We start from the raw sequence: 15,586 nt of genomic DNA on the forward strand, positions 1-15,586 counted from the left end.
TTTAAGAATTCAGTCTAATATCCCTATTGCCTATTGGGGTGACTGCATTCTCACTGCAGTTCATCTCATTAATAGGCTTCCTTCTCCTCTTCTTCATGATAAAACCCCTTTTGAATTGCTTTATGGTAAACTTCCTGATTATAGCTCTCTTAGGGTGTTTGGTTGTCTTTGTTTTGCCTCTACCTTGGCTCATAACAGACTTAAATTTGATCCTAGAGCCATCAAATATGTCTTCTTGGGTTATCCTTTTGCTGTTAAAGGTTACAAATTGCTTGATTTACATTCTAAAAGGGTGTTTGTTTCAAGGGATGTAATTTTCCATGAGTCAGTTTTTCCTTTTCAATCTCTTTCATCTTCCACTTTACCTTCTTTATATGATCCTTTATCTCAGATTTGTACTCCAAATGCTCCATCTTTACCTATTGATGATCTTATTCATCATTCTACGGCTATTTCTCCTGATGCTACTCCAGAAACTCATATTCTTGAGCAACATTTTTCTGATCTTCCAGAAGACTTGTCTATCTATTTACCTCATGACATTGTTGATGCTCCTATTTTACATCCTGATCCTCTTCCTTCACCCTTACCTACTGTTTCAGCTCCCTCTCTAAGAAGGTCCACTAGAGTGTCCAAACCTCCTCCTTATCTTCAATCCTATCAGTGCAGTACAATTTCTACTAGATATCCCATTGCTAATTTTGTTTCTTCTCAACTTCTATCTCCTAGTTATTCTCACTTCTGCAATAGTATCTCTGCCCTCAAGGAACCTCAGTTTTATCATCAAGCTGTTGGTGATCCTAATTGGGAGGCTGCTATGGCAACTGAAATTGATGCACTAGAACAGAATCATACATGGTCTGTAGTTCCTTTACCTGCAAATAAAAGGGCTGTTGGTTGTAAGTGGGTGTTTAGGATTAAGTACAAAGCTGATGGTAGCATAGAAAGGTACAAGGCAAGCCTTGTTGCCAAGGGTTATACACAACAAAAGGGGTTAGACTATACTGAGACTTTCTCTCCTGTGGCTAAAATGGTCACTGTCAAACTGTTCTTGGCATTGGCTGCTGTGCAAGGTTGGGTTCTTCACCAATTAGATGTGAATAATGCCTTCTTAAATGGTGATCTACATGAGGAAGTCTACATGTCTCTTCCTCCTGGTTTGCACAGCAAGGGGGAGTTGTTGGATTGTAAAAGGGAGTTGGATGGCAAGGGGGAGTCAAAAAGGGAATTGGTTTGCAAGTTGCATAAGTCACTGTATGGCCTTAAGCAAGCTTCAAGGCAGTGGTTCTCCAAGTTTTCATCCACTTTATTGCAACATGGTTTTGTTCAATCCAAAGCCGATTATTCTTTATTCATCAAACAAGGTGGTAAGATGTTCATTGCTCTTCTAGTTTATGTTGATGATATTCTCATTGGTAGTAATGACCCTAAGGCTGTGGAAGATCTCAAAGTATTTTTGGACAAACATTTCAAGCTGAAAGATTTGGGCAATTTGAAATATTTTCTGGGGTTAGAGGTTGCAAGATCACAGAAGGGTATTTCTTTGTGTCAGAGAAAATATGCCCTTGAAATTGTTCATGATGCAGGAATGCTTGGTTGCAAACCTGCTAGAACTCCCATGGAAGCTAGTATAAAATTGAGTAAAGATGATGGTGAGTTATTACATGATGCTGGAATATATAGAAGGCTGATAGGTAGGCTGTTATTCCTGACAATAACTAGGCCAGACATCACTTACTCTGTGCACAGATTGAGTCAATTCATGTCTAAGCCTAGGAAGCCTCATTTGAAGGCAGCATATAGAATCATTCAGTACATTAAAGGTACGGCAGGTCAAGGACTATTTTTTCCGTCAAACACTTCACTGCACCTAAAGGCTTTTGTAGATGCAGATTGGGCAGCTTGCCCGGATTCTAGAAGATCCATTACAGGTTTTTGTGTTTTCCTTGGTGATTCATTGGTTTCTTGGAAGTCTAAGAAACAAAATACAGTTTCTAGATCAACTGCAGAGGCTGAATATAGGTCAATGGCTGTGGCTGTGTGTGAAGTGACTTGGATTCTATATTTGTTGAAGGATTTGAATGTAAAACATGATAGAGCTGCCTTGTTGTTCAGTGATAGTGAAGTAGCAATTCACATAGGGTCCAACCCTGTGTTCCATGAACGAACAAAACACATAGAAATAGATTGTCACATTGTGAGAGATAAGGTGCAAGATGGAATTATAAGATTGATGAATATTAGGAGTTGTTCTCAGTTGGCAGATTTGTTGACAAAGGCATTGAACTTAAACCAGTTTACAACTTTGATTGTCAAGATGGGAATTCTAAATATTCATTCAAGTGGTGTCCATCTTGAGGGGGAGTGTTAAAACTCAAAGAAGAAGCAGTGTGATGGTTCAGGGCAGAAGTTAGATCAGAAGTCAGAGGAGAAGCAATGCAATGGTTCAGAGCAGAAGTCAGAATTAGAACATAGTGGTTAAACGACTTGTATTTTGTACATAACATAAAACTGTAAGTAGTTTTAATTCATTGTACATAGTTTTAGTGTTGCACGTGATAAAGCACGTGGAAATTAGTTAGAGTGTTAGTTACTTAGCTAAGTTAGTTACTGTAGAAACTAATTCTCTGTTTTGTATATAAAGGACCTGATGTGTAACAGTAAGCTTAATGAAAATCAGTTTCTTCATTTCAACAAAATCTCATAAAACGCCTGAAACGCCCTCAGTCTGCAGGTGGACGTTGCTCGAGGCAATATGCTATCAAATTATAACTTGACACAGATTCAGACCACCTGCGAAGAATAGGTGGCGTATCCAATACTTCAAATTTGTCAGAGTCTTCACACCACCTTAAACTCTTAAAAAAAAGATAACTTTCGACAAATCTCGGAACGTAGTTTGCCAGTCTCTTGTTGGTATTGATAGCTGCAATAGTCCAATCAGATGAAATGAGCATGATGAGAGCAATTCCATCCAGGCTCATGGCACCAAACAGCAAAGTGTAGGTGACAATGATATCAAACTTCTTGAAATCATGCTTGTCCAAGGAATAGAAGAGTCCATATGCCACCAAAACCAAAACAATGGATATAAGCCTGAATATGTATCCGGTTTTACTATGCACAACAAGGACCTTGGTATAGAAAGCTTCATAGATAAAGTTGAGTTCTAACTCTATCAATTTAAGCGCATCGTCTGCATTTCTGTTCAGGAAAAAGTCTCGGCTTTCATTGCGCTCACGGTAGCTGAAGATAATGTCAACGATGAGTCCCTTGAATTTTTGGAAGTAGTGGTAAGCATATGTCACCACTTCAATATCGCTTAACTTTCCGGGCTGTCTCACATTAGCTGCAAGCTTTGATTCTTTACCAGGCTCTCGTGTCATTTCTATCTTTGTTGGTAGTCCGGCTTCTTTCTTTAAAGAGTATTCCTCCATGAGCTTCGCATAGTTGGGACCCGGATCAGGATCTTTAAGCAAAGATTTTCGGAACCTACCCAAGCTTGCAAGAAACAAGGCACGTGTCCGCTCAAAATATTTGATGATTCCAGCCGCAAACATCAATAATGTTGGGATCAATAGCTTGTTTTTAGGAAATGTGAGCCAGAAGACGTACAAAGTAACCGCAAGTTGGACTCCAAGGCTGAATAAGTGCCTAAGCCAGAGCTCATTATCCTCAAGGGCAAATGCAGTGATAGTGTCTGGTCCACCCAGGTGTACTAAAAGGAAGGGAGCCCAAAATGCTAAAATGTCAGCATAATTCATGGACAATGCGTCTCCCTTAACACCGCAACTAGAGACTTTTTCTTTACCGCTGGAGAAGAAGTAGTGTACACTAGTGATAAAATCTTCCTTATCACAGGGATCATTAGATTCTCTGCTACCGTTAGAGATATGTCCAACAGCAAAGCTTGCGGCCCAGTCAGCCAGCAAGTACGATACCCAGATGGACAAGATCACTGCTTTATTAGTCGTGCGTTTCCTGAAGGGAGCAACCACTATCAAAATGACCTGGAGTGTCAAGCTTACGAGAATCACTACCCTCACATTCCATGTGTCCCATACGTGCTTCAAATTTGGTATAGCTAACGAAGCTAACGAAATCATAGCCTCTCTCTGCTTTTTGTTTTGTTTTGTTTTTCCCCCCTCTCTCTCTCTCTCTCTCTCTCTCTCTCTCTCTCTCTTTTTTTTTTTTTTTTTTTTGGGTTTTTGACAGATACCTCTCACTCTCACGTTGACTATAAAAAGCACAGTAATTTCACAACTGCTAACGGTGGAAAGCAGAATGCAATGGGAACATGTGTACACATGACATCTATATATATACTACTCGCACAACCGCGTGATGCACAAGGAGAGGATCAATAATTATTTTAAAATTTTATCAATTTTTACTAAGGTGGAGTTTGGATAGGCGTTTTTGCGTCTGCGTTTTGTTTTGTTTTTTTGTTTTTTTTTTTTTTTTCCTCCAGCCGCAAGTGTTGACCCAATTTTCTGTGAACAGTGCATTCGTGCACTGTTCACGGACCCACAAATTTCACTTTTCAGTAACTTTTTCATTAAAAATGGGTCCCACGGTACTATTCACACATTTTAAAATTATTTTGCTACAGTGTTTTCAGTTTTCAGTTTTCAGTTTTCAGCAATAAGTTCTATCCAAACGGACCCTGGTGCATTTGGATCCTGATGAATTTTGCTGCATTTTATATTTTCACGTTTTTTTTTTTTTTTTTTTTTTTGCTGCTACACACGTTTTAAAGAGGACAAAAATTACTGTACATGCACGGTTGAGTACTACTCACAAGACTTACAAATATCACTTTTCAGTTATTTTTTCATTAAAATAAGTCTCACGGTACTATTCACACATTTAAAAATTATTTTACTTTAGTATTTTCAGTTTTCAGCTGTATCCAAACGAACATTAAATATAAAATATCAGGAATGAATACACTTTTTTAAAAAGAGTAGACCAATTTAAATAAAGAGGTATTTTAACACTTATCAATCTTCTTGTGTTTATCAAAAAAATAAATCTTCTCTTCTAAGTTTCTACCACTTTCTTTATTCCTTTCTTTAAAAGAAAAAAATTAATTGTTAAGTTATAGTTTTTCACATAACATTTATATTGGCTTTATTCTATGACAAAAAGTATTGTAATTTCATTAATTTATTTCCATATATTTTGTGAGATTTAATTGTAATAAGTTTAGTCTTAAGTTGAGAAAAATTGATCAAGACAGTTGAAGGTCACATGAGGAATACATGCCGGAAACTGAAGAGTTAGTGTATCTCGCGAGTAATCTCGCGACTTGACCAACTCGCGAGATGACCCGCGAGATGTACTGATAACTAGTTTAAGTGTGACTTTTATACCTTTCCCCCATATTATATATACTCTCATTACCCATAAAAATTGTAAGGAGACTATTTAGAAGAAAACCCTAGAGAGATGTTTCTACAACATCCACCATTTTAGAGAAAGCTACTCATCTTTAAGTAAGAATTCTTTTGTAATCTCTTTTCCTTCTCCTCTTCCATTGTCATACCTTGAGAAGAGATTTATACTCAAACAAAACTCACACACATTCAGAGTGTAGAAAGTATATTGGAGCTTGGGAAGTATCAAGTCTTTGCCAAAACAGGCTGGTGAAGCTTGACAGTACAATCGAGAGTTATTGTAAGATCCAAGAAGCTAGTGAAGACAAGACTCCGAGAAGTCCGTTGGTAACTGAAACTTTGAGAGCTTAAGTACTTTGGGTAGATTAGGCTTAAAGGGTCTTCTTGGTTATTCTTGGACTCCAACTTATTCATTAGTGGATTATTTCGGCTTAGAGAGCTGGGGAAAGGTTTTTACGCCGAGTTTTTCGATTTTCCTCCTCAATAACATATCGCCATGTTATTTTGGGTTTGCTATTCTTTTTCCTACTACCCTTTACATATTTGCCTTACAATTATATGTTCATCCATGCAATTGTTGAATGCTTTGATTAATTAATTTGCTAATCAAGTATATTCTGAATTAAGAATGTTAAGCTTAAAATTAATCTAGCCACAATTAAAATTGGGGATCTAAACAAGCATTAGTGTTTTACACTATTGAGCTTTCATCAAAAATAAATCTTCTGTTCTAAGTTTCTCCCACATTTCTTTTTTCATTTTTTTAATAACAAAAATGTCCCACACACATCAAATAATTACAGGGACGAACCCAAGATCTCATAAATATCATGAGATCTTAAGAATCATTAAGTTAGCCCCTTGAAAATTTCTTTTTTCCTTTCTTGATTGTATGTAAGTCTCTCTCTCTCTCTCTCTCTCTCTCTCTCTCTCTCTCTCTCTCTCTCTCTCTCTCTCTCTCTCTCTCTCTCTCTCTCTCTCTCTCTCTCTCTCTCTCTCTCTCTCTCTCTCTCTCTCTCTCTCTCTCTCTCTCTGAGATGGACCATATTTATTGCTCTAACTTGTGTCATGGCAAGTTATGCTTTCATTGATTTTCTTCCTTATAATTGAACTTTCTAAGCTTTAAATTTATTATGTTTGTACATTCTAAATTTCTCATTCTCTAAGGAAGGTTATTATGATAATCAAAGTATATCATAAAATTGTAATATTAACTTAATCAAAATTAAAATGAATATTAAAGGAATAAGTGATTAACTTTGTATATATCAATTACTCAAACATTTGCTAGGCATATTTAAAAACATAGCCATACATGACTAAATACTCTATATTTTCATTTAAACTTCAATTCCTACTTCCACAAAAAAAAAAAAAAACTCAAACTAATATTAGACCAAAGCCATGAGAGTGATGAGGGGGTAATTAAGAAACGTAACACCAAACCAGATCAACCCAAAGAAAATGTGCAAGAAAGAAAAAAAAAATCAACCAAAAGAAAGAAGAGAATCGAAAAAAGAAAGAGAATAATCTCTTTTTTGTGGGCAAAACATGGAATGAATGGGAGAGAGGTATGTAGGGGAAGTAATTGCAAATTTATAGAAGAGAAGATGTGACGAAGAAGAGTAAAAAAGGAAGAGAAAGGATTCAAAAAGAGTAACGGTAGGGTAGCAAATAATGGGCATAAGAAAGCCAAAAATATGAAGGAAAGGGTTTGCGATAGGTGATTAACGTGGCACACAACAGTAGATTAGAAAAATTAACTTCAAATTTTCCAATTACTACAAAAGCATTAGACTATAATTATTATAAATTTTACTACTATATAAGATTTACAAACTGATATATTAACTTTTAATCACATAAAAAAGGTAATTATGAAATTATTTATTAGATTGATGTTAAAGATAGTACAAATTTTACTAACTTAGCGTTACAACTTTTTTATAGAAGAATTAGCATTACAAATTGATTTAGCAATTTTTAAACACAAGGCAAAAAAATAGTAAAAATATATATTTATTATGTCATTCATGTCACATCCATTCATAATTATTTTCATATCAGTTTGCATGTATTTTATAGTAAGACTAGTGTATAACTTGTGTATATGCATAGTACCATTTAAAAAAATTACAATTACACGCATCTATAGATTCAAATTGTACTCTCTCTCTCATTTTAATTTCTTTTGGATATACACATGAGTTTACTCTTTCTTTTTTTCTTTTTTTGTTTATTGAGTTTTTTATGATTTATTTATATTAGACCCTTCATTTTTTGCACCTTATTAACTCATCTAGAACAAAAAAAATTTAAAAAAAAAAAAAAAAAACTTAAATAGGACATGTGGTGCAAAATTAGACAAAAATTGAAATTCAGTTTAAAACCTAATTGAATTTTCTCTCAACTTTACCTATTAATTATAAATATATATATATATATATATTTAAATATAGTGACATTTTCCTTTCTTTTTTCCCCTTATTTGAAAATATGCTATAAAATTTATCACATAAAGATTAGAAATTGATGTGTCAATTCTTAATCATAAAACAAAAAATTGATGAATTTTTTATGTCATTCCTTTATAGCGTGGTCCATATATAAGTGTGGTCCCATGAATTTTTATGGACACTCCTGGCATAGTATCTTCCTTGCTATGCATGTGTTATGGGTGAACTTAGTCTTCTTCTTCTTTTTATTTTTATTTTTATTTTTTTATTTGAGGTGAAGACGACAGGAATTTTGTTGAAATGAAGTAAAAAAGTACAACTTCTATCTATGCATGGCTTTGGTTACAAGCTTTTCCAAATAATTGACATAACTTTAAAAGATTCCCATCTCCCTTCACTGAAAGATACCCACCACACTCCAGTAACATCTAAACAAGCTATTTGTCAAAAGAAATTATTAGATATACGAAAGACTGTTGACGTGATCCTCTAACCAATGAAATAATGTCATCTATGCAAATGTATGAATTAGCTTTCAAATCAGTTCAAAGAATAAAAAATTAAAAAAAAATTACCCAGCAATGTCACATTTGCATATATAACAGCATTTTATTGGTTGGGAGGTCACAGAAAACCACGTCAGCAGTCTTTCTAGTGAACCTAATAATTTCTCATTTGTCACAAACAAACAAAATCTTAATGATTAATTTTCGCTTTTTAGAGAATATATGATTCTATCAAAGCTCAATTATTGTCTTGTAAGGGGGAAGCAACTCTCACTAAAGATGGAAAGAATCAACTTGCATGATTGGCAAGAAATCTGATACAACCAAAAGGATGCTTCCTTATTACTTATTAGTAACCCACAAGGGTTGTTCTTTTTTCTTTTTCATTTTTTGAAAAAAAAAAAAAAAGTATTTTCCTAACCTTATATTTAGTGTAGTTTACAATTTTCATCTGTCCTAGACCTAATAATTTCTCATTTGTCACAGACAAACAAAATCTTAATAATTAATTTTTCGCTTTTTAGAGAATATATGATTTTATAAAAGCTCATTTATTGTCTTGTAAGGGGGAAGCAACTCTCACTAAATATGGAAAGAATCAATTTGCATGATTGGTAAGAAATCTTATCCAACCAAAAGGATGTTTCCTTATTAGTAACCCACAAAGGTTACCAAGTAATGTCACGTTTATATAAATAACAACATTTTATTGGTTGTAAAGTCAAGAAAAATCACGTCAGCAATTCTCCTGATGGACTTAATAATTTCTCATTTGTCACAGACAAACAAAATTTTAATGATTAATTTTCGCTTTTTAGAGAATATATGATTCTCTAAAAGTTCAGTTATTGTCTAGTAGGGGGGAAGCAACTCTCACTAAAGGTGGAAAGAATCAATTTGCGTGATTGGTAAGAAATCTGCTCCAACCAAAAGGATGCTTCCTTATTAGTGACCCACAAGGGTTGTTCTTTTTTCTTTTTTCTTTTTTGGAAAAAAAAAAGTATTTTCCTAACTTTATATTTAGTGTAGTTCACAATTTTCATCTTTATCTTTAAAACTAATCAATTTCACCTTATGTTTAAGAAATATGTAAATAACCTAAATTTGTTACTTTCTAAGTGAAATCCAACAGAATCTTTTAAACAAATTACTAATAGTACACCACAAGAAATAGAAAAAGTTAAGGGTTGTATTATTTATTTATTATTATTACATTTGTAACCATCGTAATTACGTTGGATTTAACTGAAAAATTAATGGATCATGGAAATTTGCTCATTTTCCATACATTAGCTTCAAAGATTTAAAAAATTATTTAAAAAAAAGTTGGGGGGGGGGGGGGGGGTGAGGGGATTGTGAATTACCCCCAAACAACAAAAAATGGAGAAAGTAGTTGAGCTACAAGACTCTTGGGTCTTGGTGTAACTAGGATTTGAATGCAAATGGTCCAATGATAATGATGACAATTGATTTATAATTAGGTATGATTAACAAGTGCCCTTAGAGCATTTGTTAATGAACTATTTTAAGAAAGTTTAATATTACTTTTATAAGAAATATAAAAAACTATAAAAGTTAGTTGCTTTTTTTTTTCTTTAAATAGTTTCTAAAAGTATTTCCTAGACGAATTCCCTTGGGGTTTTAATTTACAAAATCCTTAATAACATCATTTGTTGTGTTCTACTTTTGTAGTTCAAACCTCATCTCCCCCTTCCCCACTGTCTACCCATCTCCACACCTCTCTACATATATATTTTGTTACTTTGGGCTTTGTGTAGTGAAAAATTTATCGGCACACAATGTTGTAGGTTCTTTTACTACTTGAAACAAATATATATTCTCTCTTATGTAACTAAACAACATATGTAAAATAAGTTTAAAGTGGATTTTCTTATAAACAAATATATTACCACATAAACCAAATCTAAAGCTATAATAATAAAAAAAAGTAAAAGCAAGAACATAGCTTTGGTAATGAAGTGGAAAACCAATGAATAATCTCATCAATGAAAGAAGCACTCTGGAGGTACAATCCTATATATAGAAAATGCACTATAACAGAACAGTTACTATTAACTAGATAATCTCATCAAAGAAAGAATCACTCTGGAGGTCCAATCCTATAGAAAATGCAGTATAACAGAACAGTTACAATTAGCTAGAACTCACGAAACCTTTGTAGTCTATACTATCGTTAATTAGGATCACAGTTATCATTAGGATAACAAAGCGTTTGGTCAAGTGTTTCACAGTTTGGTAGATGGAGTTGCTAATGAATGTAGCTTTAGGGTTTCGAGTATTGTAGAGATAGTAAGGTGTTTATGGGTTGGAAATGGGACGTCGGATGAATGAATAAAGGAAACAATTGAAAGTAGTGAATGACTACTATTAGTGGAGTCACAGCTCTCAAAGAGAAATGAGAGAACTTAAGAGGAAAAGAGAGAACATAAGAGAGAAAAGTACAAAAATTGTATCAACTTTCTTATTTATAAGTTCCATCACTTGCAAGCGAGTTTATATACTTTGTGTTAGGATATATAGTGTTAGCTGATTCCATGACAAATTTATTTGAGATTGATGAACAATTTTCATTGTAATTGTGTTGGGTAAGATACCAAAGGTTTCTATTCACTATCTAGTATAGAAGATTTCAGTTGAACAAAGTTCAACCTTGGTCAAGCGAGATGACAAATCTCAGTCACTCAAGAAGATCTTGATTGTGCAAGCTCCAAGCAAAAACTCTCAATAGACTCACAGTCAACTGAAACTCAGTTATGAAAAATTCCAAGATTTGTCCACAGTTTATTGCTATAGCCAAACAACCCCCAACCATTCACAAATTTAAACCTAGTTGTCAACCATAATCAGTCTTAAGACATAGAGCAAAGAAAAACTATATCTAAAAATATTTATGGTCTTCCTACCAATTCCATTGCTATACCTTTAAGAGGTTTTGTTGTTCCATACAACTAGATCAATAAAAGAGTGTTGGACATATGTTGACCCACAAAGACATCAAAATTCTGCATTTTTGCCTCTCTGTTTTTTTTTTCTTTTTTTGACTAGTGCCTCTTGCAGTATTCATGGAACATGAACAGTGCATTAAGGCAAAGTTACAGTGTTTTCAGCAATAAACAGTAATCCAAAAATTATTTTTATTATTATTTTTAGTAATAAGTTTTCAATTTTTAGCAAAATAAACAGTATTCAAACGAACATTTAATATTAGATGGGAAGGGCCCAAGCCATATAGACCCACATTCGCACCCAACCCTACCCGACTTGGCCTGGTGTGAGTCAACTTAGGTAAACCTCCCCCTTCCACTAAAAGCAAGGTGCTTCTTGGTGCCCAACCTAATAGCCAACTTCCTTGCGTATAAACTCACATACAGTCCATTTCTTTTCCTAAGTGGGATTCAAAGATTTAACCGCCTTAGAGCAATCACACCAGATCATGTAAAAATTTCCTCTATTTTACACAAAAAACCTCCTTTTAAAATTTTACACATTTATTTTTATAAATTACCCACATCAGTTCATCTATCCTACTCCTTCTATTAATTAAATAATAATTTCCTCACTTTTTTTATTAATTCTCTCAACTAACCTACGCGCCTATCTATTTCATTTCTTCTCTTCTTCAGTTCTGATTAATTTCTCTCTCTCTCTCTCTCTCTCTCTCTCTCTCTCTCTCTCTCTCTCTCCTTCTCTTCATTTCTTCTATTCGTTTCTCTCTCTCTCTCACTCTCTCTACCCAGATCATCTCTCTCACTCTCTCTCTACCCAGATCAACGCTCGATCGGAGCTCCGATCCAGCGCTCCGAGCGCGATCGGAGCTCCGATCCAGCGTTCCGAGCGCGATCGCGAGCTCCGATCCAGGGCTCCGAGCGCGATCCGAGCTCCGATCCAGCGCTCCGAGCGCGATCCGAGCTCCGATCCAGCGCTTCGAGCGCGATCGCGAGCTCCGATCCAGCGTCCGCGAGCTCCGATCCATGGCAAGTCCCACGAGCTCCGACCAGTCAAGCACCGATCTACAAGTCAAGCACCGATCTGTGGTTGTTTGTGTATGTCTGTGTTTTTTTTTTTTTTTGAGCAAAGTATATCTCTGTATTCTGTGTTGAGAAAATGATGGAGTCTGTTGAGAACGGATCAGAGAGAGAAAAAAAGGAGCGAAGGAGAAATAATAAAATATTGTTTACCTGAGCTACAGTAACCGTGTAAATATACACGGTACTGTAGCTCGGGGATGATTTTACACTATTTTACCTAGTTTTAGCTCTACTAATATAGCTCAAAATGTGTAAAATTGAAAAATTTTTGCATTATACATGATTATCCACACACTGATGTGGATGCTCTTAGAAGTCAATTTTTCAATCATTACTCAATAGTTTTAGGTAAGTGACCACATGAGATTAATCTCCTCAGAAAGGAGAACATGTCCCAACTAAGATCCTCCTCAAAAGACGTGCAAGTCCTACGAAGAAGTAGTTTTTTATGCTTGTTTTGGAAATCCTCGAGGGAATAATGTGTGGTACGTGCATGTGTATGTAGTTACTACTTATTTTATTATGAAAAAATAATAAAATACTTCAAGAAAATACCTTTTATTGAATTATTGAAAGAATTACATCAATGAATAACAAAGATTTAAAAAAAAAAAAAAACGTGATTTTGGTCTTCTAGACGGAATCTAAGAAATTGAAAACTACAGGGCTTTAAGCCTAGTTACATTAGAAGAAAAATAAAAATAAAAACTACATTGATTTGTTTTATAGTTACTATATGGGCATTACTCTCCTTCAAGCCCATTTGACTATGAAAGCTCATTGCACCGACGCCACGTGTAGAACCATAGACTAACTAGATGCACTGGCTCATCCTAGGCGAGTTTTGATGCTCACCTAAAACCTGAAGCCTAGGGACGGAATCATTCACTGCGTGACTGACAAAGGTGAGGCCTCACCATCTCCGATGAATATGTCCCCCGGGCAGGTAAAACTCGGAGTGCCCGGCATCACCTAAGGAATACCTCTGTCAGGCATCAATCTACCGATGGAGCTAGTCTCAATGCCACTGTTACCTTCTCCTACTCACCACCAAACGTCCACTTAAGAGTAATGGTATTAGACCTCCCTTCTGTAGCGTAGGGAACGCCTCTGCAGGGCAGCAGATCTAATGGTGGAGCTAGTTCTCATGCCACTGTCACCTTCTCCCACTTGCAATTAAGCACCCGCTTAGAAGAAACAGTATTGGACTGCTCCTTCTACTGACCAGGAAAATGATCATGGCAATGCCACTAACTTTGACTATAAATAAATGAGGGAGATTCAGTCATGGGGGTTGGCAATTCTGGAGAGTAGAGACCAAGGAAAGGAAGTGATCATCTAGAGAGAAAAAGGGGAGAGTGATCTTGAGAACACAAGGGACCTGGGTGTATGGGTTGCCGAGCATTGGACCACCCTTTGTAGAAAATCCGAAAGCCCACAATACAAGTAATTTGTGAGCCCAAATATATTTTAGGCCCCATAGTCATATTTGGGTGCGCACAATTGGCGCCGTCTGTAGGAATCTCCTACGTAGCTGTGGTACTATCTAGATGCACACGGGAGAATGTCTAGAAGTAGGCTAGGAAGTCATGCTGAGAGCGGCTCTGGAGGGTCCTCGCGGGCGTCTACATGGCAGGAAATGTGGCAAAAAAGGAAAGAGGACAAGCAGCATGAGGAAGCAGAGGAGTCTAGGCTCGAAGAGGGATTATATCAGACTCTCCAGACAATGTCTGAAGCGTCGAGCCGAAGCCGCCTCGACAAGAGAGACTAGGAGCTCGAGTAGAGGGATCAGGAGCTCGAGCGCCTACGTAGGCCGGTGAGGGATTTGGAGTTGCAAATGAGGGGCAGACGTAGAAGAAGGGACCACAAAGAGCAAAGAGAAAGGTCAGCAAGTGTAGGGAATCACCGTGTGGTAGGATCCCATCAATCCAGGTCTCATCGACATCGCGATCGTTCACGAGAGTATGCCGACAGTGATTCGACTTCCCCGGATAAGGGGTGACCCTGAAATGTGGCCATGGATGCAATGAGTCGGGCATTACACCAAGCTACCCGGTCGCATTCTCGAGAGATATTGAAAGCGTGCCCATGCTGAACAAATTCACATGGCCGCCATTCAATTCCTACACCGAAAAGACAGACCCAGTGGAGCATGTAAGCCACTATATTCAAATGATGTCTTTACATGCCCATAATGATGCATTGATGTGTAAGGTCTTCCCTTCAAGCCTTGGCGCCACTGCTTTGAGGTGGTTCAACGGATTAAAGAAAGGTTCAATCCATAGTTTTTCAGAACTAATCCAGTAGTTTGGTGTACGATTCATGACTTGCAGTCGGGTTCCGCAGCCCGTGGACGCGCTACTATCGATGAAAATGAGGGCTGAGGAAACCCTTCGCAACTACGCCAATCGGTACTAGGAGCTGTATAACGAGATCGATAGGGGCAATGAAAAGATCGCGGCAAGCACCTTTCGGATGGGGTTGCCTAAGGAGTCCAGGCTGAGAGAATCATTGATGAGAAGGCCTCCCGAGAATATGAGGCAGTTGATGAGGAAGTATTAAGGAGTATAAGCGATTAGAAGATGATCAGTTGCAGACCAAGGGGAAGGCACCGATCATCAATTATCCTTGGAATACCAACTTCCATCCCAGACCCCTAAAGGATCTAAGGGTTCAAGAGTTCGGGCCAACGATTGGAGGAGTCAACATGGCCTTTAAGGAACCTGTGTATAGGATCATTGATCAAATAAAAAATGAGCCGTATTTTAAGCGGCCGAACAAGATGGGGAGGACCCATTGAAGTGGAATCAGAATTTGTATTACACCTACCACAAAGACAAAGGGCACACTATCGAGCAGTGCAGAGTGTTGAAAGACCACCTAGAACAGTTGGTGAAGGCGGGACATCTGAAAGAGTTTCTGGTGGAAAAAAGGAATCAGGAGACCGAGAAAGCAGATCGCTTGCGTAGAAACCCTCTCCCACCCCCTTTGGGAGTGATAGAGGTCATCCATGCAATGTTGAAAAGCTTTCAAACACCCACAACGAGGGGGGTATTGGCCGTGGTGTTAGCAGAAAGTTGCACGGACGAACGTCCCCCAGGGAAGAAGCTGAGACATACTAAACTACCCATAGCATTTGATGATGATGATATGGAAGGCACCATTCAGCCGCACCA

General features: G+C 36.8%; 1 protein-coding gene across 1 annotated transcript; it reads right to left on the bottom strand.

Annotated features, from left to right (window-relative positions):
- Nucleotides 1–2,723: 2,723 nt before the first annotated feature.
- On the bottom strand, nucleotides 2,724–4,106 carry LOC142612008 (uncharacterized). Its single transcript, XM_075784144.1, has one exon. The coding sequence runs from the start codon at nucleotides 4,104–4,106 to the stop codon at nucleotides 2,724–2,726; it is 1,383 nt and encodes a 460-aa protein (XP_075640259.1).
- Nucleotides 4,107–15,586: the final 11,480 nt, after the last annotated feature.

This window comes from Castanea sativa, chromosome 10, assembly GCF_040712315.1.
Source record: "Castanea sativa cultivar Marrone di Chiusa Pesio chromosome 10, ASM4071231v1".
Classification (NCBI taxonomy): Eukaryota; Viridiplantae; Streptophyta; class Magnoliopsida; order Fagales; family Fagaceae; genus Castanea; species Castanea sativa.

Coding starts and splice junctions, on each gene's coding strand:
- LOC142612008 (XM_075784144.1), bottom strand. CDS start 4,106: ATGATTTCGTTAGCTTCGTTAGCTATACCAAATTTGAAGCACGTATGG.